We start from the raw sequence: 24,731 nt of genomic DNA, 5'->3' as shown, positions 1-24,731 counted from the left end.
CACTTCAAGCTGTTGAGGTCTCTGAGACCCTGTGCAGACACTAGAGCCATGTGGCTGGGAGGAGGCAGTGGTGCCCTCCTTGTTCAGCTCCGCCACCCCAGCAGGAATGCAACATGGGAAAAGAAGTTCCCTATGATCCACCTCACATTCCTCATCCCAGACTGAACACAGCAGGGGAGCAGGGAGTGGGAGCACGCTGAGATGCTTCTATCTTATTCAATCACTCAAGTCATACTACCAACGCAGTCTTTTCTTTAAAAATTTATTTAGAAATATTTAAGACATTTTTAAAAAGGCATGAAGACCAAATAATTAACAAATCTCCATGGAGTCAATCTCCAGCTTAAGAAATAAAATGTCCCCATTCCACCAAAGCCCCACCTATCTTTCCCTCCCTGACTGTATACTCCACCTTCCCCCAGCAAAGACCATCACCATTCAGAACTGGGGTTTTACCAATTCCATACACTTCTCCTGAGAGGGAGTGCAGTGGCTAAGAGTATGGACTTGGGGTTGAAACTGCAGCTCTGCCACTTCTTTGCTGGGGATCCTGGGTTAAGTTACTTAGCTTCTCCACCCCTCAGTCATGCCATCCGTAACATGTGGGCAAGGGCAGGGGGATAAAAGGGAGCTAAGAATCCCCTACTGAGAGAGTTCCTTGAGGACTGAATGCTAATCTATGTAAAGAATGGTTTAGAAGAGTGACTGGCACTTAGTACACAGTAAGCATTTATATTATAATAATCCTCTTTCTCTCAGAAGCAATGGAAGCCACAGAAGTTAAATAATCATGTTAAAGGAAGAACCACAGAGAATGACCCAAAGAAGGGAAGGAAGGCAGAGACTGCAGTAATTTAAAAGAGGTAATGACAGCTGTACTCAGGAATGGAGGATTAGATCTTAGTCTGGTTCTAAACCTCCCCCCCTTAATTTGGTTCTCATATCTCCAACAGTTTGGAAAGTGTTAGGGCGCTAGATGAACGTTAATGAACAGCAATCCCATTATTTTTTAAATGTTTACAAAGCAAGTAGTCAAAGTGTTCTCTCCCACCCACCACCGCAGGCACACCTGGTGCAGGACTGACAAGCCTGGCACACAGCTTATGCAGCCTCCCTGCAAGGAGAGCTGAGGCTAAGGATCTGGTTCCCCCAGTTACATGTGAGTGCATGTGACCTGGCAGGTACTGGCTGTGGGTGCCTGTAACCATAGTACTGGAGATAGTGGCAGTTTCTGTGCAGGGGCCACATTGCCAATTGCTCCTTTCGTGGCTGTGAGAGACAGTGTTAGTGCTGCTTCCTGACCCCTGGTCTGCGGCAGTGGCACTGTGCTCTGGAAGTCGAGAGCCAGTGGGGCCTCTCAATTCTTCCTGGAGGTAGCAGCTCCTCAGGGAACTCTTTGGGGAGTCATTTCCGAGGGTCCAGCCTGGAGTTTAGCCCGCTTCAGCCCTTTCAATGATTGTATACGCACCCAGTCCCCCTTATTTTAAACCCATTGCTGCTTATAACAGCTAGTTTCTATATTCTTCAGCCAAAATCTGGTTAAGAGTACAGACTTTTTTAGCAAGGAGTTTTATTTATTATTGAGATGGAGTCTTGCTCTGTTGTCCACGCTGGAGTGCAATGGCATGATCTCATCTCACTGCAACCTCTGCTTCCTGGGTTCAAGTGATTCTCTTGCCTTGGCCTCCCTAGTAGCTGGGATTACAGGTGCCCGCCACCATGCCCAGCTAATTTCTGTAATTTTAGTAGAGATGGGGTTCTGACATGTTGGCCAGGTTGGTCTGGAACTCCTGACCTCAGGTGATCCACCCGCCTCAGCCTCCCAAAGTGCTGGGATTACAAAGTGCTGGCATGAGCCACTGCGCCCGGCCCAAGTAGTACACTGAAATCTTCCATCTACCTAGACGGCATCACAGGACATGGTATGAGCTAGGAATACCACTGTTTCCTTAGAATGGCATCACTGTTAAAAGGACCCTCAGTTAGAACCCCCTGGGCTGCCACCATCAGTCTAAAGTATAATAACAAGTAGGTGTGAAATGGATGACAGCGGTATATTTTAAGAGTAACTTTTTATAGGTAAATGCTAACTGGGAGGGACATTTTAATCTACACATTTTAACACATCTTCTTTCTGAAATTTGAATGCACCTTACAATTGGTGTATAAACATACCAAGGTTTCCTCACTCATGCTCCACCTCTGTGAACAGGAGGTTACTGAATTGATGATATGTCCTATGACTAATGTCATCTCGGAACTTAAGAAACAAGCTTTTGTAAGATAAAGTATAGAACTCCTCTTATGTATGGACACCCCACAGAATGAAAAAAATTGTCAAAAATCAAGCAGTAACTCTAGTCATTTCCGAATATATATTCAAAGATTCAGAGTTGAACATTTTAAATTTAAATTTACTCAAATATAAGACTGTTTGCAAATGTGACTACGTAGGAGAACTATTCTCTTGTGCCAACATAATCAGTGATTCCAAGGAATATTTTTGTTATTACCATTTCTTCTGCAGCCTATACAGCAGCAAACATTGTGGCGAGAAGTTGCCTTAGAACAAAGAGATGCGAGCAGAAGACCCCTCTGAGTACGGAGGGTCCATCTGCTGTGCTCATCAGCAGTCCCGGAGGGATACAAAGCGGTGCCTTCTGTTTGTTCAGTGGATGCTTCTGGCTGATGCATCACCGTGGCAACGTTTGGAGCCCAACTCAAAATGAGCACAGACTCATTAACTACAAACTACATTAACTTAGTGTCTGTTGCTAATGAGAAATGCTGTTCAGAAGTATTTTCTACTCTAGCATGTTACAGTTACCTCTCTAAAAGGTACTAAATGCCACTCTCAATATATCACAGATTAGATGACATAAATGTTAAAAGAAAGCAAAATTATTTTAATAATGACTATAAACGGTAAGAATCATTTCATTAACAGGTTGCTTTGGCCCTTGGATACTCCTGCTGTAAGAAAATGTACTATTTATCATATATGCAAGTATATCTAAGTTCTTTTTAAACAACAGGCTTATTTAGAAGATCAATTTAGAAAATACTGCTAACAGCATATGTTAAAGCTGAGTAATCAAGACAGCATTAATGCACACTGGCTGTCCTATAATCTTCTCATTTGTAACACTGATCATAACACTCTCCAAGTGAGGCAACACACTGGACAAAACATTAAAAGCAAAGAAAGTCCACTGGGTGCAGAGCTTGTCAGTTCCCTTAACTCCTTCTTGACCACATCTCTTTTCATGCTAAATCATCCTGAACTGAATAAGCTCTCAGAACAAACGGCAAATCCTAAATCTCATGAAACACAGAAGATTTAAGTGGAATTATGTTTCAAACGTGTTCTCCCAGGACTGATAGATTGTGAAACAGCAGTAATCCTAGGACATTTTCCATCTGAAAGTGCAGAATCCTACAACCTGCCAGAAGAGGGAGCCAAAGTTAAACGACTCCAACATTTAGTAAGACAAGGCTGGTGCAGGAGGAGAGAAATTGGCCTTATTTCAAACTGATTTGGAAAAGCCTTCTTATTCTCTTAGGCAAAAGAGTACGACTCCTCTTTGATGCCTCGCATGGTAGACCAATCCCCATCTCTCACTTTGGCCTCACTTCATACCCTATTTCACAGCTTCCTGTTTGTTTAGTTCATGGAAAATGCCACACTCCATCCGGCCACAGGCTCTTTACAAATGCTGTTCCCTCTCCATGTAGGAGTGTTCCTTGGCCTAGTTGGGTCCTGTTCACCCTTCAGATTCCATGCTGCATTACCCAGGGATGCCTTCCACAACTCCTGCCAAGTTTGGCCTCCTTTGTTGATGCTGTCACACAGTCACCATCCCAGTTAGTAAGGATACATGTATCACTGTGGTTGAGATTTATGCCCATTCCTCATAAGACTCAGCTCCATGAGAGTGGGAAGTGTATCTCTATTTTAACATTTTCTTCCCATAGCAATCAGCCAATCAGCACAGTACCAAGTAAATAGTAGGTGCTCAATAAATATCTGCTGGAACAAATGATTAGTTAGCCCGCTTAAGTTCTGCCTATTCTATCAATCATCACTACCCTTCCCTGTCTACCCCTGCCAATTAGCTAGTCAGCTGGAGTCTGAACTGTGCACTGGTCTAACTGTACCTGCTGCCTCCAGCCCTCTCTCCTCCTGTTTAATTCATCTTCAATTCTCCATGTTCAGTGATCTTTCCAAAGCACAAATCTCATGATGTCACTCTCCCACTTAAAACTCTCCAACGGCTCCCACTCTGGTCTAGAAGATCATCTAAAGTCCTTAGGAAGGTGTTCAAGGACTCTATGAGCCAGCTTCCCACCTTCCACCTCTCTCAAAAGAGCTGAAAAACAGTTTCAACTATTTTTTTTGGGTAGAACAGCTTGGTAAGGGTGCTCAGTTTTAATGACCTGATGGATGGGTTTAAGATGACTGGGATAAGACAACTCTTCCTTGTCCTTGCTTTCATAGCAAACTTAGGGCACAGCTGGGAGTGGCCCAGCTCTAGTATGCACTTAACTCATTCATATCAGTATTTCCCTTTTTCAATTCTCACTTACTTTTAAAAATAGGTATATTTTCTTATAGAGATACGAATATTTGATGAAAAGATGACCCAACCTAAATCCTTTCAGGTAGAAAGGGTGAGATAAATAAATCACAACCAACCTCACTGACCATCTGCTGGGTCCTCACTGCACCGGCTGCCACCTCACTCAGCAGCTCCTCTGCTGCCAACATTGTAAAATTTCCTTTTTGTACTTTCCTTAGAGCCTGACTTCTCACACCTGGAAGCATCTGTTCCCCTACCTGCCACTGGCCATGAAATGCTTATACTGACCTACTGATAACTGGCCGAGATAAAGAAGTTACAATGCCAGAACATTTTATTGCATTCATTTGCATATACATATATTTGCTTATCTGCCTGGCTCTTCCCACTAAAATATCTCTTTGAGAACAGGGAACTTTTTAAAAAAAGCTTTTATTTTAGGTTAGGAGGTACATATGAAGGTGTGTTACACAGGTAAACTCATGTCATGGGGGCTTAATGTACAGATTATTTCATCACCCAGGTATTAAGCCCAGTGCCCAACAGCGATCCTTTCTGCTCCTCTCCCTCCTTCCACCCTCCACCCTCAAGTAGACCCCAATGTCTGTGGTTTTCTTCTTTGAGAACAGGGAACTGATCTCTGCCATCTAACAGGTATTTATTAACTGTTTAAGTTAATTAATGAATTAACTAGACATCTCTAGGTGGTAAAATGTGACTAATATTTAGTTCATTTATTAATGTAATCTTTAGTTATGCTAAAAGCTAGATAAAATGTGATTCTCTTTGAAAGTGCATATTTTCTGGTATTACTATTTGCAAGTAACTACACACACAGAAAGAAGGGAAATGACTGAGGCATGTAGACAACTAAGCTGTAGTGATGAGTCTTTCTGCCCAACTCTAGAGGCCAATTTACTATCAGAAACCAATCTGAAAAAAGAAAATAAATAACAATGAAAAATGGGCAGAAGACTTCAAAAGACGCTTCACCAAGAGAGATGTACAGATGACAAATAAGCACATGAAAATGACGTGCAACATCATTAGTCATTAGGTCAATGCCAATTAGAAGTGTAATGAGATACCACTACATACCTATTAGAATGGCGAAAATTATGAAGATGACCATACCATGCATTGGTAAAGACATAGAACTGTGAAATAGTATAAACACGTTGGGAAAGAGCTGTGCAATTTCTTGAAAAATGAAACATACACCTATCATATGCATTTACACAAGATAAATGAAAGTATACAGCCATATAAAGACTTGTACATAAATATTCAAAGAAGTTTTACTCAATAGCTCAAAACTAGAAAAACGCAGATGTCCATGAACAGGAGAATGAAGAGGATAAACAGCTGTGATACACCTACACAATGGAACACTGCTCAGCAATAAAAAGGAATGAACTACGGATACACACTACAGCATGGATGAATTTCAAAAGCAATACACTGAGTGAAAGGGGCCAAAGGGCACAGTGAAGGAGTCCCTCAATACAATGTTCTAGAAATCAAAACTCTTTTATAGTGGCAGACAGCAGATCAGTGTTTGCCTAGAGACAGATGGGGGGTGGGTGGGGGCAGAAGAGATGGATCAGAAAAGGTCAGGAGGACACCTTCAGGGATGATGGGTGTCATCTTGATCATGGCGATGGTTTCACAGGTGAATACATGCCAACGCTTATCTAATTGTTCTCTTTAAATAGAATGTCAACGATAACTCAATAAAGCTGTTTTTAAAAAACACAGAAAAGAGCGGGCGCCTTATAGTCCCAGCTACTCCGGAGGCTGAGGCAGGAGAATGGCATGAACCCAGGAGGCAGAGCTTGCAGTGAGCAGAGATCGAGCCAGGCACTCCAGCCTGGGCGACTGAGCAAGACTCTGTCTCAAAACACACACACACACACACACACACACACACACACACACACACACACACACAGAAAAGAAACTGGTCTGGGTAACAAATTATTTCTTGGAAAGCAGACTGTCAGCATCGTTTAGAGTTATAAACTGTAACTTTGTCTAAACTTAGAAACTGCCTTTGTGTTTAAAGTTTTAGTGAAAAGTTATATGAAACAGAGATGTGAACTTTCACTTTGTCTGAGACTCAGGAGAAATGCCCTCGGGAGGCGCCCCCGGAGCCTTCCTTGCTCACTAGGCTCACTTCCTTTCTTTCACAATTTGTTCAAGAACTTACACGTTCATGTACCTACTTGGAGGCTCTGGCAATACATTTTTACCCTTTTGAATAACCTATATATTTTTTAAATGTCTCATCTTAATACATTCTTTTGTTTCCATGGAAAAAAATTAATATTTATATGTCCCCCTTGGAATTTAACAGTAAAATAAACACTTTAAACATAAAACAACATAGCCAAAGAAAGAAATATCCAATATTTCAAAACCTAAGATGCCATCCCCTGAAGATATCTTATACAATCAATTTCTTAGGCATTTCCTTCAGCCTTAAAAACATCCTAAGTGTCTAAGTTCCTTCCTAAACTTAATAATTATACTGATAACAAATACAGAATACTTATGTCTCCAGCCCCATTATGTGGCTGTAGAAAAAACATGAAAAACATATATTTCTATGTGTGACTATAAAATTGGGAAGATATGCCATAAACCTCAATTCTCACTACTTTTCATTCTGATTGATAGAAAAATTTTATATGTTTAGAATGAGCCTAAGCACACTGCCAATACTTTGTGACTCTAAAGCCTCCATCACTCAACTGAAGACTAATGGAAGACTACGGCTTCAACTGACTTAGATTATTAGCAAAAGAACCTAGAGGTTTTGTTTACCAATTACAAACTGAATGCACGGTAAAGTTTAATACCTCACTGCAAAACTGATATTATACTCTTTACAAACAAGATTAGGATACTAATTAAATGTATGAATTTAGGCTGAACTGGTGGCTCAAGCCTATAATCCCAGCACTTTGGGAGGCTAACGTGGGTGGATTGCTTGAGTGTGAGATCAAGCTGGGCAACACAGTGAAACCCTGTCTGTATACAAAAATACAAAAATTAGCCAGGCACTGTGGCATGCACCTGTAGTCTCAGCTACTTGGGAGGCTGAGGCGGGGGGATCACTTGAGCCTCGGAAGTGGTGGCTGCAGTGAGCTGTGTTCGTGCCACTACATTCCAGCCTGGGTGACAGAGTTAGACCCTCTCTCTCAAAAAAGTATAAATTCACATGTATATGACTTAAAAATCGTAATTCAGGCCAGGTGCAGAGGCTCACACCTGTAATCCCAGCAGTTTGGGAGGCCGAAGCGGGCGGTACGTGAGGTCAAGAGATTGAGACCATCCTGGCCAACACGGTGAAACCCTGTCTCTATGAAAAAATACAAAAATTAGCTAGTGGTGGCGCACGTCTGTGGTCCCAGCTACTCTGGAGGCTGAGGCAGCAGAATCGCTTGAACCTGGGAGGTGGAGATTGCAATGAGCCGAGATCGCACCACTGCACTCCAGCCTGGGTGACAAGAGCAAAACTCCACCTCAAAAAAAAAAAAAAAATCATAATTCATTAATGACACGGAGCATGAACTACAATGGGTCATGAAGATACTTTCATACATGGTAAGATTAACTTTGAGCTTTTTGTATGAAAACATCTACTTTATGAACTTAAATCTGGCTAAAACCACTGAATTAAATTTTCACATTAATGAGAATTATCATAGTTAATCATTTAAAAAAACCCTCACTCAATCCATGAAAATACACAGAAAACAATACTGAAAACGTAGGCTCTCAAGGTCATCACATCACAAATAAAGCTATTATTACCTGCGCCTAAATTAAGGGCAGTGCCGAAAATAAAGAAAACTGATTATTCATGAGGGTCATAAAACCCATGCCAGTCGGCAGTGACACTTGGACCCCAGTTACTCCACAGAGAACTACAATGTACAAGTTAATGGCAACAGGATTATATCTGATTCCCTTTTCCCCCAGTATGAGAGCATCAGGGTCTCACTAAGGGTAACAGGTCACTGTGTTCGGCTGTCTCTTTCTTTGGTCACCAAAGCAAAGACAATATTCAGTGGAATTTACAAAGGGCTAGTTTGTTTATGAATAGGCTCCCATGGTGCAGCTCCTTGAAGGGATAGGGATCCAGGAGTGCTAACTGTGGGGGAGCAGTGGAGAGTCCATATAAATATATATTTATGTATATGAATTCATAGAGAGACGCATTCAAGGATGGCTAACAAACTGTTAATGGGTAAATATCTCAGGATAGAAGAATTTCAAGTGAACTTTAATTTCTCTTTAATCTCAAATTATTTTCAATGAGAATATATAACTTTTGTTTTTCATCACAGGAGAGAAAACTAAGAAAAAGTTGACTACGACAACAACCCAAGAGTCCGAGACAATCAAGGAAAAGGCCTCCAGGTATAGGAACATGCCCAGATTCCTTAGAGTGCAGGACATCAACCCCACTGGAGGGTCTGCAGACTCACAGGCATAGAGGAAAATCAAGGGGGAGTCAAGAGGAAGAAACTGATGAAAGCCAAAGTGAATCAACTATTTGAGTGAAAACCCCCAGGGCTGAGCGTATCTCCCAGCTGCAGAGAAAACGTGGTTCTCTCCCACCATCACATCAGGGTAGGACGGGGGGTATGAATGTTGGCAGCATAGTGTTTCCACGAACGTACTCCCTTGGCCCGAATCTTAAAAAGAAATGACCCAAACAAAGACATCACAGGTCAGAATTTGAAAAGATAGCCAGGAACAAAATTTCTGTTTAGTGGTAATTTTACAAAGCAGACTTCCTAGAAATCTGATTTTCAAATTTGTGGGGGGAGGGTAGGAAAGCATGCTACATATTAGATTAAGTTATTCAAAAAAGATATATTTCTAGTTAGCTTCAGTTCAGCATTAGTCTTTTAAATAAAAATTCGTAGTTCAAGTTTGATGGTTATAGCCAGATGCAAACTTTTTAAAAGTATAATGAAGACTCATCTATTAAGAATGGATTAGAGTAGCTAATATTCTCCAGGAGAAGGTAGAGGGGTATCATAGATAAGCATGCCATATATTCTAAAATGTTCCTTGAAAATGTTTAAAACAAACCCACATTTAAAGCATTTCTATTACTGAGAAAATTAAGTCAAATATAATGCTAAATAATTGGGGCACGGCTTTACTAATACTACTAGTTGAGTGGTGTATAATATTGCAGAGCAAGGGAATTTCTAATTGATTTGGTCTAGTTTGAGCTAATTATCAAAACCAAAATTTATTCAAACTTCTACAGTGTTAATTGATTCAGTATATTATACAATCTAATTTATAACTGTAGCCTCTCTCTTAAGAGTATCCAACTCTTGGATTCTCTCAAATTGCTAAACACTTTCTTATATTCAAACAATGCAGGGCCTTGAGACTTTTGGGTGCTGCCTTGTGGCAAATGTGGCCCCTGCCCTCATGGACACACAATCTGGAGCAAGGAAGGGAAGTCAAAACACTAGAATGTTAGAAAACCACCAATTTTATATGTGAACACTAATACTAGTACTATAACATGTATCATATGTATAGTCAGGCCAGCCTGTGTCACCCGACAAAAGTGTCCAGTCAGAAAGTTGGAACCAATATTTCTCAGGCAATGAATTTTGGTTTGAATCAGTAATAATGAAGAGTCTGAGAAAAACGTAAACCTTGATGCTGCTAACATTCATCAATGAATTACCTAGCAGTACTGTTAAATTATTTATAATTCAAAAAGCCTCTTTTGTTTGGAAAGACATTAATTATTACTACAACCCATTCTAAGGCTAGTTAGTAGTTACTGATAAACTGTACCCAAAGGAACAGTATTTTAGAGGATACAGAAGGATAAGAGAAAAATCCAGTAGCGTCTGGAGTTAGCAATGAAAATTCTCAACAGAGGCTGGGCGCGGTGGCTCACGCCTGTAATCCCAGCACTTTGGCAGACCAAGGAGGGGGCAGATCATTTGAGGTCAGGAGTTCGAGACCAACCTGGCCAACATGGTGAAACCCTGTCTCTACCAAAAAATACAAAAAATTAGCCAAGCGTGGCCATGCACGTCTGTAATCCCAAATTACAGGGTGGGGGTGGGGTGACGCTGAGGCAGGAGAATCACTTGAACCTAAGGGGCGGAGGTTGCAGTGAGCCCGAGATCACGCCACTGTACTCCAGCCTGGGTGACAGAGGAAGGCTCCATCTCAAAAAAAAAAAAAAAAAAAAAAAAAAAAGTAAAAGAAAATTCTCATCAGAACAGTAATAGAAAAATAATAGCTCTGCATAAAGTGGTGGGACAATGTAATTCACAATCACTATTCAGTAATACACAATTTGTCACTACTTGAGGAGAAAACAATGACAATGATGAAGAATATAGCTAGTACTAAATCAGACTGAAAAATTCAAAATGTTAAAAAAAAAAAGAAGAAATGGATGATCCAGAACAGTTAATTCTGTATTTTGAAATGACAATAGTAAGAAACCATTGTTTTTCATTCAAGATCATAAATTCATACACAACTATGTACCATAACCCTTTAGAACCCTTCTGGAAAAGTATTATGTAAATTCACAGTGCTTCTGAGAGTATAAGAGAGAAAAATGTCCTTTTTGCTATGCTGCTCATGTGACTTTAGTCTAGAGGCTTGGAGACCTGGGCTCCCTCAAGTCTTGTTTTTACCATTAACTGGTTCTTCAGCAAGAACCAGCCTCTTAATTCTCACTAGGAGATGATCTATAAACAAATTCCTTTCCTGTTCAATTATGAAGTTCAAATGAGATAATATATATAACCTTAACTTTGAAAACTATAAATGTCTCACAAAAGCATAGTATTAGCTGCGAGAGTGCATGTGTCTACATGTACAGCTGTGTACACGTGATGGTCCAGTGGAAAATAAAAACTTCAGAATAACAGTTAGAGTAAACCTGTACTGAGCACCAGTTATATGCTAGGTACTGAGCCATTTTCCTGCATGATCTCAATTAGTCTTTTTTCTTTTACATTTTATTTTTAATTGACAAATAATTGTATTAAGTCTTTGTAACAGCTTTATGAGGTAGGAACCATTCACTACCGTTCTCATTTTATTTATTTATTTATTTATTTATTTGAGACGGAGTCTCGCTCTGTCTCCCAGGCTGGACTGCAGTGGCTGGATCTCAGCTCACTGCAAGTTCCGCCTCCTGGGTTTACGCCATTCTCCTGCCTCAGCCTCCCGAGTAGCTGGGACTACAGGCGCCCCCCCCACCTCGCCCGGCTAGTTTTTTGTATGTTTTAGTAGAGACCGGGTTTCACTGTGTTAGCCAGGATTGTCTCGATCTCCTGACCTTGTGATCCGCCCGTCTCGGCCTCCCACAGTGCTGGGATTATAGGCTTGAGCCACTGCGCCCAGCCTTTCTCATTTTAAATATGAGATACCTGAAGCCTAAAGAAGTGAAGTAACTTGTCCCAAATTAAACAGAGCTAGTGTATGTGACTCCTGAGTGTATGCTCTTAACCACTGGGAAATAACTAAACATACAGGTATAAAATGAAGAGGCTTGAAGTGTGGCTTTCCGTTTGTTCATCCTGAATCTCCAGCACATCACAGGAGTGCCTGAGTTACAGCGAGAAATGTGTTTCCACCAACACCTTTTATGATAACTAGCAAATTCTGGACTTGAAGGATAAAAAGAGAAATCTTTTACATATCAATAAGCAAAGAAGGAATCCAGAAAGAATGTATCGTTTTTATTATAAAGGATAGTTGGCAATGAGAAATTGGAACCTTAAAAAAATGCAGACATTCTTTCGTTGTTCCTATTCAAACTGAATCAACTTTATCAGTTCAATCCTGTTTGGTGGAAATCAAACCAAAAGAAAATGTAAAAGCATTGCTTGGAAAGCTAATACAACATTCTTCAGGCATTTTTGATTAACCAAATGCCAATGAGATGTGGATGTAAAACCAGTGATAAATGAGGAATTTCACAATGAATAATAAAAAATAGTTTCAAAGGCAGGCTTAGATTCGCATTTTTTAACCATCAATTTTTTTTTAAAAAAAGTTATCCTGACCATAAAAATTTTGGTACCATCATATATGTACCCCCCTAAACATAAATAAACTTACCTTTGGTTTTTTGATCAGCAGCCTGAAAAAAAAGAAAGAAAGAAACTCTTTAGGAATAATGTGTAGAATGTACACATCTATGAAAGTTTATAAGCAAACTTTTAGTATTGAAAATTTTTAAAATGAGTTTTTGTCCAGTTAATTTATGACAATTTATTAGTGGGAAAAATGTGTAACTGTCTACATGCCATTGATTACATATCAATATTAATCTAAAGGCACAAAATTCTATCTGGAGCTCACTTAAACTCTAATTTTAACAGGCTCTAACAGGTATACAGTTTAAACTACAAGATACATTAAACTAGGTAAGAACAAAGACAAATGGCATAACTTGGTATTTCTAAATGCCAAAAAATTCAAGCTTGACTATAAAGTTTACAGTAGGGCTTTTATTTTTAATTTTTACTAATAGGATTCATAAAAGAACATTTGCCAAAGCTGCAAAAAAAAAAAACATTTCTAGCTTTTCTAATAAGATCAGTTGAATGGCCCTTTCTTCATTTATTAGACATGGTTGTTCAGGACAGTTCATTTTAAGTAGAACAACATGGACACATGTTACCACCAGCAACTAAAACACAGCTTCCTTAAAACACAGCTCTAACACTTCCACTTCCAAGTCAGACATTTACGGCTGTCACCTGTATTTATTTCACCAGTAGAATATCTATTATTTGCTAATTATAGACTTGGCATATTGATCTAAAAAGTAACAGAATGAAACCTTGTCAGGTAATGGCTATGATGATGCAAATGAGACACACGATGATACAAAGACAATGAAGTAGGAACTTCAGCCAAACCTTTTTCTGAGCACCTTCCTTCTTTTTCTTTTCTTCCTGCTTTTTCTTTTTCTTTTCTTCCATCAAACGTTCCTCTTCTTGTGTTTCTTGCTCTTTCTCCCTATTAAATATAAAGAAAACTAGTATAAGTTTGATGATCATGTTAAGGCAAACAATGAAAAAGTATTAGCTGCTTCAAGTCTTTTTTTTTTTTTTTTGAGACGGAGTCTCGCTCTGTCGCCCAGGCTGGAGTGCAGTGGCTGGATCTCAGCTCACTGCAAGCTCCACCTCCCGGGTTTACGCCATTCTCCTGCCTCAGCCTCCCGAGTAGCTGGGACTACAGGCACCCGCTGCTTCAAGTCTTAAGTCAGAATTTCACATATGGGATACAGAAGGACCCTCTGAGAAGGTGCTAGAAAGAGACACTTCCCTAACAGCACTGCAGGTTGCCCTGACTTCTTCAGTAGCCGGCTGTCTCAGTCATTCGGCCCACATTGTTGAACACTAATCCATCATCAGGCATTGCTGGGGATAAGGGCATGATACGGAGTAAGATACAACTCCTACACTCAAATAGTCTGTATCTGAGAAACACAGACCAGTATTACTCAAAGTACTATCTCAGGGACCACCATCATTAGAATCATTGGGGTACCTATTAAAAAATGTAGATTCCTAGTTTCCACCCTAGCAAAACCAAATCAGAATCTTTGGAGGTGATTCTTATGCACACTACAATTATGTTTGTTTGATAAGCCAATTTTATTAAAAAAATAAAGATTCCACACACCATGGTGAGCTAGTATAAAGATACACTGGAACACAACATAGAGCAGTTCTGCTCAGAAGGGGTCACAGCAGCCTATGAGCTAGTGCTGAAAACCTGTAAAGGGGTTTGGCTGGCTGGATAGGGTGTTATGTCAGTGACTGAGTCATTGACTATTTGCTCCAAAGTCACCCTTAAACACTTGCTCTGCAATAATGACAGAGCTCCTTTAAACATGTCTCCTTTCAGTGAGTACAACATGGAGCTTTCTCAGTAGAGGGCACCCTAGGGACACTGCAGGAGGAAGGTGCCCTTCTGCTGTTTCTAGCTGCTGGGGGAAGTGGGGGTAGGTGGTGGGTGTGAGGCCACCCTGCAATGGCTCCAGCCATGGGCCCAGCATGGGCGGTTTCTCAGCAACCTTGTGGCTCTGGTGTGGTCTAGTGTCATCTTCTCATGACCATCTCAACACAGACACTGTGGGCTCAGGTCTTCTGTCACTCACCCCATCCACAGATTTGTCCCTTGTGATCCTCCCTAGCCTTGGGGAGTGGCCTCCTTCCAAAGTTGGTCCTTCCCTGGACACTTCCCTCAGGCCTAGGTACCATATAGTTTTCTATAGCTACCCTTTTATCACAGTTTAATTATTCCTTAAATCAAACTTTCCTTGTCTATATCACTGTGTAGTTTCTAAATCCCAGTTGGACCCAGACTGATACAGACGGGAAGGATTTAACACACTATGCAGAAGTAAAAACATACACAAAAGTCTTAGCAAAACATCATCATCTACCCATGAATGTTTTGAATTTATTAATTTTGGAGTTTTAAATTTGTAAATGTGTTTTCTATACAACTACATGCATAAGGAATTTCAATCTAGTGTCAGCTAATCCATATTTAAATAACTATCACAAGAAAAATAATTTAAATTACATGGTGGTGGGTGTGTCTTAACGAATATTTTTCTTTAAACAGTGGTTCTCAGTCTTTGTCCTTCAGAATTACCTGAAGAGCTTCAAAAATCTCCAATGGCTGCAACCCATGCCAGGGAAATCTCTGGGAATGGAACTCGAGCACTGGCAGTTTTTAAAGCTTCCAGATGTGACTCCATTTTCAATCAAGGTTGAGAAAACACTGTTTTTAAAGGAAGTGTGCACGTGTATCCAGTTTGGAAAATGATTATTCATTATATTAGATGATACCTTCCAGGGATGTTTTCATGCTAAAAGGCACAGAGACACTAAGAAATCTGCACTTACAGCCTTCTTATAAGGGACAGGCAACCCCTATGAGTGATGGTTTTGCTATTATCAGGCTGAAGCTAAAATCTAGGGAAAAAGCAAACAAAAACCAAGCACATAGTAACTGCCCACTGCTATTGTTATAGTTTCTTAATCTACAGCACAATAAGACCCTTAAGCTACCTCCCAATATTAAACTTAATAAAGTAGACAATATAAGCTAACTTTTAAAAGATATTTAATCAATGGAATAAACATGATTTTTGCTTAATTCTATTAATCTACAAATTAGTTAGAGCTAGCTATTCCCACAGCAACACAGTTCAGATTTTACTTTAATAGTAAAACAGAATGTTGTAAATAAAGAGCCCAAGTAGCCATGAGATTTCACACTTTCTTACCTGTGTTCGTGTTTATATGACAAAGCCTAATTCAGATATTTGCTCTTTAACAAAGTTTCTCTAATGTCCCCCTAGCTGCTTAGCAGTAATCTCTTCTAGCTCCAATCCTGTGTTAATTTCTGCTATTTTTCATTAATAATTTTTAAAAATATCAACATCTAATCACATTTTTACTTTATAAATAGAGTTTTGGGTATCTTTAAGAAACTTCTATGACTATTTTTTCACTTAATGATATACTGCAGTATGCATGGGGAGGCTAAGTTTGTTCACATCTCTACATGATACGCTTGAGGCTGCTATTATCTTGACTCATTTTTAATTTATTTTTTTGAGACAGGGTCTCCCTCTGTCACCCAGGCTGGAGTGCAGTAGCACACTCTTGGCTCACTGCAACCTCTACCTCCTGGGCTTAAGCCATCATCCGACCTTGGCCTCCTGAGTAGCTGCGGTTACAGGTGTGTGCCACCACACCCAGCTAATTTTTGTATTTTTGTCAAGACGGGGTTTCTCCATGTTGCTCAGGCTGGTCTCAAACTCCTAACCTCAAGTGATCCACCCACCTCGGCCTCCCAAAGTGCTGGGATTACAGGTGTGAGCCACCAAATCTGGCCTAATCTGAGACTTTAACAGTTTAATTCCTGTAATGATGACTGTGGATTTGGCTCTTACATCACACTCATCACTATTTTTAGTTAAATCAATAAACAGCATCTACTTTACAAAGAATATGCAAATGTGGTTGGGTGCTGTGGCTCACGCTTATAATCCCAGCACTTTGGGAGGCCGAGGTGGGCAGATCACTTGAGACCAGCCTGGCCAACATGGCAAAACCCCATCTCTACTAAAAATACAAAAATTAGCCAGATGTGGTGGTGCCTGCCTGTAGTCCCAGATACTTGGGAGGCTGAGGCAGGAGAATCACTTGAACTGGGAGATGGAGGTTGCAGTGAGCTGAGATCATACCACTCCACTCCAGAGGGAGACTCCATCTAAAAAAATATGTAAATGTTTGCTACAGAACTATGTAGTATACTGTGATTACATTTTATTTTTTGTGTAACTTTTTTCTACAGCTCCAAATTGTTCCTTCTTTTTCTCTATTTTCCTGGCAAAAGTTGTTTTTGTTTTTTATGCCTCTCTTCCCACCTCAAGTTAAAAACACAGCACTCTTAGACCCCCTTTCCAGAGCCTTCAGCGCAGCTCTGTCTGGGGTGGGAGCACTCTGCTAGAGCTTTCTTACAGCCTACAGTTACATTTCTTTGTAGTAAAACAGATATTACGTAACACTTACCATCTTAAGCATTTTAAAATATAAGTTCATTAGTGCTACATTCACATTGTTGTACAACCAATCTCCAGAACTCTTTTCATCTTGCAAAACTGAAACTCTGTCCCTATTAAACAGCAACTCTCCATTCCCCCCTCCCCAGCCACCACTCTACTTTGTCTCTATAAATTTGACTACTCCAGGGACCTCACTGTGGTTCTGAGTTGCAATTCCTTAATGTTTAGTGACACTGAGCATCTTTTCATATGTAGTTGGCCATTTGCATATTTTTTAAGGAGTCTACAGTTATTCTTTTATCATAAAACTTCCGTTTGGATCACTGCATGATTTCTATCCAACCCAGACTGATACAGTGGAAAGGTGGAACAGATTAAGCAGGAGCAATGATACATATAACAGACATCATCACCCATCCATTAATGTTGATACGAATTTCTGAACTCAGTCATCCCATGACTTCTCCTCCTTGATTTACTCCCTCAATTTGCTGAAAAACATTCAAGTATCTTTTCCAGAAAGGGTGGGGGGAAGTCAATTTTTAGAGGCAATGCATGTCTAAAGACAGTTTCAGGGTACCTTTCTATGTGACTGGTGGCTTGGCTTGGCTGAGTATAAACACTCCAGGCTGAAGGTCAGTTTTGAAGACCTGGTGTCACTGTATGCTAGCATCCAGTCACGTTCAAGAGAAATCTGATGTCATTCTGCTTTTCAGTCCTTTTTAGGTGATTTTTTTTTTTTTTTTTAAAGACACGGTCTTGCTTTGTGACCCAGGTTAGAGTACGGCTCACTGCAGTCTCAATCTCCTGGACTCAAGTGATCCTCACCTCAGTCTTCTGAATAGCTGGGACTACAGGTGTGCGCCACCACGTCCAGCTACTTTTTAAATTTTTTTTGTAGAGATGGGGTCTTGCTATGTTGCCCAGTCTGGTCTCAAATTCCTGGGCTCAAGCAATCTCCTGCCCTGGCCTCCCGAAGTGCTGGGATTCCCAGTGTGAGGCAACAAGCCTGGCCATGCTTTATTTTTCCCACTTGATCCCTAGGGTTCTGAAATTTCAGGGTGATGTGTCTTTTCTCCCCCGTTATTTGTGTGTGGCATTTGGCTGATGCTTTCAGCTCATACCTTTCAGTTCTCTATTTTCTTGAAAACACCTTCCTTCTGTTTCTAAATAAACATACTGAACCTCTTGGATTGATCACCTGTAACTGTGTTGTTTCTCTTATGTTTTCTACTCTTTTTTAATTGGTGCTTCTATCTTGAGGGTGCTTGACTCAACTTGATCTTCTAATCCTTCTGCTGAGTTTTTTATTGTGATGTTTAAAATTGTTAACTTTCTTGCGCTCTTGAATGCTCCTTTTCCACAACACCCTCTTCTTGTTTTAGGTAAGCAAAATCATCTCCATTATTTTCTCTGAAAATCTTCTAAGTTTTCTGCATATCTTTTTCCTTCCCTGGATGCCTCTTCCCTTACACTCTCTCTGATCTGAAAGCCTTTCCACAACTCTGTAGTAATCCTTGGTTGTCTGTTCAGGCACTGAAATATCCATTAGGGGCTTTGTATGTATGGGCTGGGTTTCCTTCACGGTGGGTTCTGCTTTAGGGATATGAGGTAGGGAACTGGCTGTTTTACTAGCGCAGCCTCAAACGCCAAAACATGCAGCCCCCGCCCCCTCCGATTACCAAGGTGCTACAGTATTAGCTAATAGACCCTGACCACCCAGAACTGCTCCACTGCTACAATGGTAGATACCACTATCCCACATTCTGACCATAACTTCCTACTGTTATCACTATTTCCACAGCACCTATTCTTTGTCCTCACTGAATCTTCCCATTTCCTGACTCTTCCTTTTTCTTCTGAGCTATTTTCATCACTTCTTTTCCTACAGAGTCTACACCTTAAACCCATCTCATATGTTCACTAATTCAATCACTGAGGAACTACACAGCTAACATGTGCTATCTGTTGTAGTACGCACCAGGGACGAAAAGAAGGATGGAGGGAGGGAGGTGGGGACTGATTCATGTAATAAGTATTTTCTGAATAAAAGCTTTGTTTATTTTTGTAAACAGAGATGGCATTGTATTATGTTGTCCAGGCTAGTCTCGAACTCCTAGCCTCAAGTGATCCTCCCACCTCAGTCTCCCAAAGTGCTGGGATTACAGGTGTGGGCCTCTGCACCCAGCCTGAACAATAGCTTTATAAGTGCTATGGGATTATAGCAGGAAGATAAGAATACACACACTTTCAAGGATATTTACATAAATGAGTAAAACAAATTATCGCTATTACAACGGCAATAAGTACAAAATGCAGTGAGAATGTGACAAGATGAACATCTGCATCTGTCTGGGCACTGGCCTCCTGCTCAGGCTATTTTTCTGTTGCAGTTGGGGAGCCAAATGTCCTGGCTTTAAACAAGATTATGAGCTTCCTCCGTCCTCTGGGCTGTAAGTGCCTTGGTAGGAGGACTCTGTCTCTGCGGCCCTGAGAAGAATCTGTTACCCTTTAGGGCATTTCTGGTACCAATTTCTGGTATATAATCTCAGCTGAAATTTACAGTGAAGAAAATCTGTAAGTTTCTCTTTTAAGGAAAACTTTCTTTTCTATGATCAAGTAGTATTTAAAAAGTTACTGTCTACCTTGCACAGTAAGATTATAAATTTGGATTTGAAAAGTGTTTTCACCTACTAAAAGAAGAAAAAACCAAATGTATCAATTAAATGGAGAGTCAATTCATATTTTTTCTAAGTTGTAAAATAAATTTATAAGTCAAGAAGCAAGGAGAATAAAGAAAAGGAATGGCGAGGCTGGGAGAATTTTACTTTTTAATCACAGAACATTTTCTTTTTAAAATTACGTTTAAATATACATGATCAACATACATTTGTAAATATAATCTTATCGTGCTTTTCCCCCCAGGACAATATTTGCTTTCCTGTTGCTGACATGCTTGGCATCCCTTACCCACTCTTTCTCCCCCTTCCATATCCATGTCAAATATCTCCTCCCTCCATGACCCACATTAAAACCACCTAGTTCATATCTTTCTGTTTTTGTCCCTGCTCATGTAACTGTATGAAAACATAAATACTTACATATTTTTACAAAAATTGTATTGGATCATTGTTGGCATAACTGGAATTATGTTATAGAAACTTTTTTGCATCTTGCTGTTCTCATTCAATACTTGCAGGGAAGGAGGATCTCCCTTCTCTCTCCCTCCCCCTACTGAGATGTCCAATCTGTTATTTCTAATGGCTCCATAATGTACCACGGTGCAAATATTATCATATTATTCAATCATTCTTCTATTCATACACATTCACTTCCTTTCCAGTTTACTGCCACTGCAAAGAACTCCAACTGCCCTACCCAGCTCTGCTGAAGAGAACAGCATCCCTTCGATTGGTGTTTCAGCTTATGTTTCAGTAGCAATGGGAACTAGGTAAGGAGGAAATCTGATATGGGCTCAACTGCTGGGCCCCGAGCAAGTCTGAAGGGCCAAATTGGATATAAATTACTACACCTCATATGGTGAGGCATACTATAATGGATCCCTCTGTACTGACTTTTATTAGGAAGAAAATGTTTTTTAATAACCTGGGTTTTCCATTTATTTCTTTTATTCTCAAGTAATTTAGCAATCACAAGATTAGGAGGCTCTGGGTAGAAAAAGGAGCAACACTCATATTTTGGAGGTAACTAGGAGGAGGAAGGGGTGAGAAGAAGATTTCCCACAAATGGGCCTCTGTGGGTATCATTTCGGTGTTTCTAGTTAAACTGTAGATTTTCCCAGAGAAACAATGATTTACTTTTGTTTCAGAGGGTCTGATGGAGAAAGAGAAATAATGATTCACAAGGTGAAATTATGTAGGTAGACTGGGAATCCAGTCACCTCATGCAAAACTATTCTGGATGAAAAATGTTAACAAATTACCAGTCTTTTTGTTAGTTGATTACTTCCTATATTTGTAAAAGAAGAAAATTCAATAAAAGAGGGCAGGGGCCTATTTTTGTCTTTGAAGTTTAGTTATCAGACATTGTAAATGTTTCTCATCCTTAGTTTCACCTACAAAGAACACTATTGCCTATATACTCTGAATGTATACTGGCTAGACTTCAATGTCATGTCATCAAAATATTCACTAATTTGTGTGTGGGGGGAGCGGGCAGAGGGAGGAGAGACAGAGTGTGCGTGTTACACGCCACTATTTTGAAACTGACTAATTCAATTAGAATTTCCTTTCACTGTTTATGTTAGGAAGGGCTGATAAAATGTTATCAGACAAAATTAAAAAGAGAAGGGGATGGAAATGGTATGCTATGCATTTGTCATAGAAATAGTTAAGATCTTAATTTATTCAACATGTATTTGACTACCTGCTATGTGCAGGAAGTATTTGCTAGACTTTTGTGGGCAGTATGAGAAGGGTAAGACAAAATAGTCTCAGCCTTGAGCATAAAATCTAAAAGGAAAGACAAGGTAAAGCTTTAATTATATTTAAAACTCTACAGACTATGGAAAGAAACAGAATAGAGAGTATGCTTGAGATTTAGAGTCACAAGGACTGGGTTCTAAAGTGAAGTCAAGTCACTGGTATTGAGAAGGTCCAAAGCCCGTAAGCCAGCGTATCAGATGGACTGCCTGTAAGAATGCTTAAGTCACTCAGCACGACACCTGGACTGGGGGTGGAAAAGGCACTCACTGCCAAATGGCTCTGACCAACAGGACCAGAAGTTGCGAAGAAGACCTGTGCTTGACAGACTCTACGGTCTTCTGATTTCCACATTTTTGTATAATCCCTTCCTGTAGAGTATGAGAGAGACCAGCAACTTGCTTCTAGTCATTCAAATATGGCAAAGGTGTATGTCACTCCTCGGCTATGTTACATAAGACTCCAACTTGCTAGCAGACTGGCTTTAGAGTCTCCCTCTTCGCTGCTGGTTTTGAAGAAACAAGCTGTCATGAATCCTACTGCTGCAAGGAATGGCATTCAGCCAGCAGCCTGAGGAAGCCTGGATACCAATGGCTCACTAGCAGAGCCTCCAGATGAAAACAGCCCCTGGCCTTGACTGCACAGCTTTGCAGAGGGCCCAGGTGAGTACAGCCTCCTGAACCCACAGAAACCATGCAATGGATGTGCACTGCTTTAAGCCACTACATTTAGTGGTATTTGTTACACAGCATAGCAAACTAAACCAGGTGGTGATGGATTCAGGCCTTCTGGGGCTGGGCAAGATGGATTATACCAGCTACAGCCTCTCTCCTGGCACTTACAACAACAAAAAACTGGACAAAGTACAATATAAACACATACACATAAATAATAAAAAGTAACAAAAGTAGGAGGTTTGGGGAGAGGAGTTAAATGTAGGGAAGGCAATCTGCGTGGGGGTAACTTTCTCATTTCCTTCTCTCAAAGCTTTGCCCAGGGAGTGGGCCCCAATCACAGCCATGCTGTAGCAGGCCTGGTACTGACACCTAAAACCGAGAGAAACCCCATCTTTCTCAGCAGAGGACTAAAAAAAGGAGCACCCGTGAGCTGGGCGTATCCCAAGAGAGTCAGGGATCCCAGAGAGAAATCAGCTAGAAAAGGGAATCCCCCAATTCTGTGTACAGACCTTCACCATTTTGGGCTGACCTTTGAGTTATGCATTTATGGGACAGACCCAAAACAGCAGAACAAAGGCTGTGAGATACGAACTACGATGACAACACTCCGCCTTCCCCAAGCCTCAGACTAACTCCTACGTGTGGGCCAGGTCCAAAGCAGCATAGTGAGAGCCTAGTACTGAGCTGACATTAGAAGCCTTGAACCTACCCAGGCTGACTGCCTGCTCAAACAAAAACAATACAACAGACCAGCATCTTCTAGAGGAGTCTGATGGTACTAAGAGTCTATCTGACATATTCAAAACGTCCAGGATAAAGTCCAAAATATCTCCTCATACAAAGAACCAGACTTTGTAGCCAACAATCAGGGCAAAAGATGACAGACGTCAATGGCCAGATGACCCAAGTTTTGGAATTATCAGACAATGGTTTCAAAGCAGTTATTATAACTATGCTCCAGGAGGCAAATAAAGATAAATACACTTGAGTAAACAAAAATTTAGAACTAAAAAACTAAAACATCTGAATTTAAAACATCATTGGATAGGCTCAAGAGAAGAATGGACATGAAAGAGGAAAGAGTATGTGAACTTAACAGAGAAATAAAAATTACTGAATCTGGAAAACAAAGAGACTAAAAAAATGAACAGAGCCTCAGGGACCTGAGGGATAATTCTAAAAGACCCAACATTCATGTCACTGGAGGCCCAGAGGTGGAGAAGGAAAATCAGTGAAGAAACAAAATACATAAATTTATAAATTCAAAAAGCTCTGTGAATACCAAACAAGATAAACTCAAAGAAAACTATACTTGGATATAACAGATACTAAATGTAAGCAGCCAAACTCAAAAGGCTATGTTGCGTAGGGTCCATTTATATAATAGTCTGGAAAAGGCAAAATTGTAGGAACTGAAAATAGACCAGCAACTGTCGGGGGGAGGAAGGGACTGGCTACAAAGGGGCAGTGCAAGGGAGTTGTTTCGTTGGGCGACAGAATTATTCTGCATCTTCACATGATGATGGTTATATGGTTGTATGCATTTGTTAAAACTCATGTAACTGTACACCAGAGAGTGAATGGTACTACAAGTAAACTTTAAAAAAGTGAATACAAGGAATGACAGAAAACAAAATTTAAAAAAATTATAAATGGTTATGGTGGGAAGGGTTCAGGAGAATATTGAATCCTTCCCTCATGTCTCCCCTCCACCCTGATTCCCGGCCTGATGAGAAGTGGTTTCAATGAAGTGAAGACAGTACGTGTTGGGGGCATTGAGGAGGGTGCAGGGCTAAAGATAAAGGTCTTTGTTAACCAGAGGACCATGCACCATAAGGCTCGGGGGAAAGATCTGGAGAAAAGGATGAGGAAACTTCAGAGCAGCACTGGGATTTGATTACTAGTTAGGAAGAGATGACAGCAGGGACATATACTTTGGAAGGATGGTGAAGAATCATGGAGATCGAAGAGAGGTATGACAAAATCAGTTGGTCTCAGGTATTTCAAAGGAATCCTGATATTATTTTCATTTTAGAGTTAATACAGACTTCAGCCCAGGATTTAATTCTCAGGACTCACTATCATGGCTAAAATGAAACAAGACAAAGCCCAGCAGCCCAGTATGGAGTTAATACAGCCTGAACTGACCGAACTTCTTAAGAAACAGTGTCTCTTGCCTCTCACCTTTTAAACATCTTACGGTGCTTCTTGTCTAGCCACTGACATAGGTATTCCACCTCCTTGTTTCACCAATGTCTTTCTATATTATCTTCTTCCATTTGGTTTTTTGTCACAGAACAAGTAATGCTTCTCATTTTGGTTGGCTGTCTCTGTGAAATAAAGTTGATGAACTGTCTGTTACTTTGCCACTCAGCTTCCTTTCCTCCTTTCCTCCTCCCACTGGTATCTGTAT

At 40.4% G+C, this 24,731-nt stretch overlaps 1 protein-coding gene across 6 annotated transcripts in view; it reads right to left on the bottom strand.

Moving 5' to 3' along the window:
• The window catches only part of TNRC6C (trinucleotide repeat containing adaptor 6C), a 153,301-nt gene that overhangs the window by 92,690 nt on the left and 35,880 nt on the right, over nt 1-24,731 (bottom strand). For 3 of the 6 annotated variants that reach the window (XM_023211692.3, XM_031934355.1, XM_023211691.3), the window contains 2 exons: nt 13,526-13,625; nt 12,720-12,741 (listed from right to left, as the gene is read on the bottom strand). In XM_023211692.3, the coding sequence (XP_023067460.1) occupies nt 12,720-12,741; nt 13,526-13,588 (85 nt within the window). In that variant the 5' untranslated portion in view covers nt 13,589-13,625. Of the gene's footprint in view, nt 1-12,719; nt 12,742-13,525; nt 13,626-15,275; nt 15,405-24,502; nt 24,649-24,731 lie in introns of all 6 variants that reach the window. The other 3 variants (XM_023211688.3, XM_023211689.3, XM_023211690.3) reach the window with 2 other exon arrangements.

This window comes from Piliocolobus tephrosceles, chromosome 16 (assembly GCF_002776525.5).
Source record: "Piliocolobus tephrosceles isolate RC106 chromosome 16, ASM277652v3, whole genome shotgun sequence".
Lineage (NCBI taxonomy): Eukaryota > Metazoa > Chordata > Mammalia > Primates > Cercopithecidae > Piliocolobus > Piliocolobus tephrosceles.
This window is presented reverse-complemented; position numbering and strand designations above follow the sequence as displayed.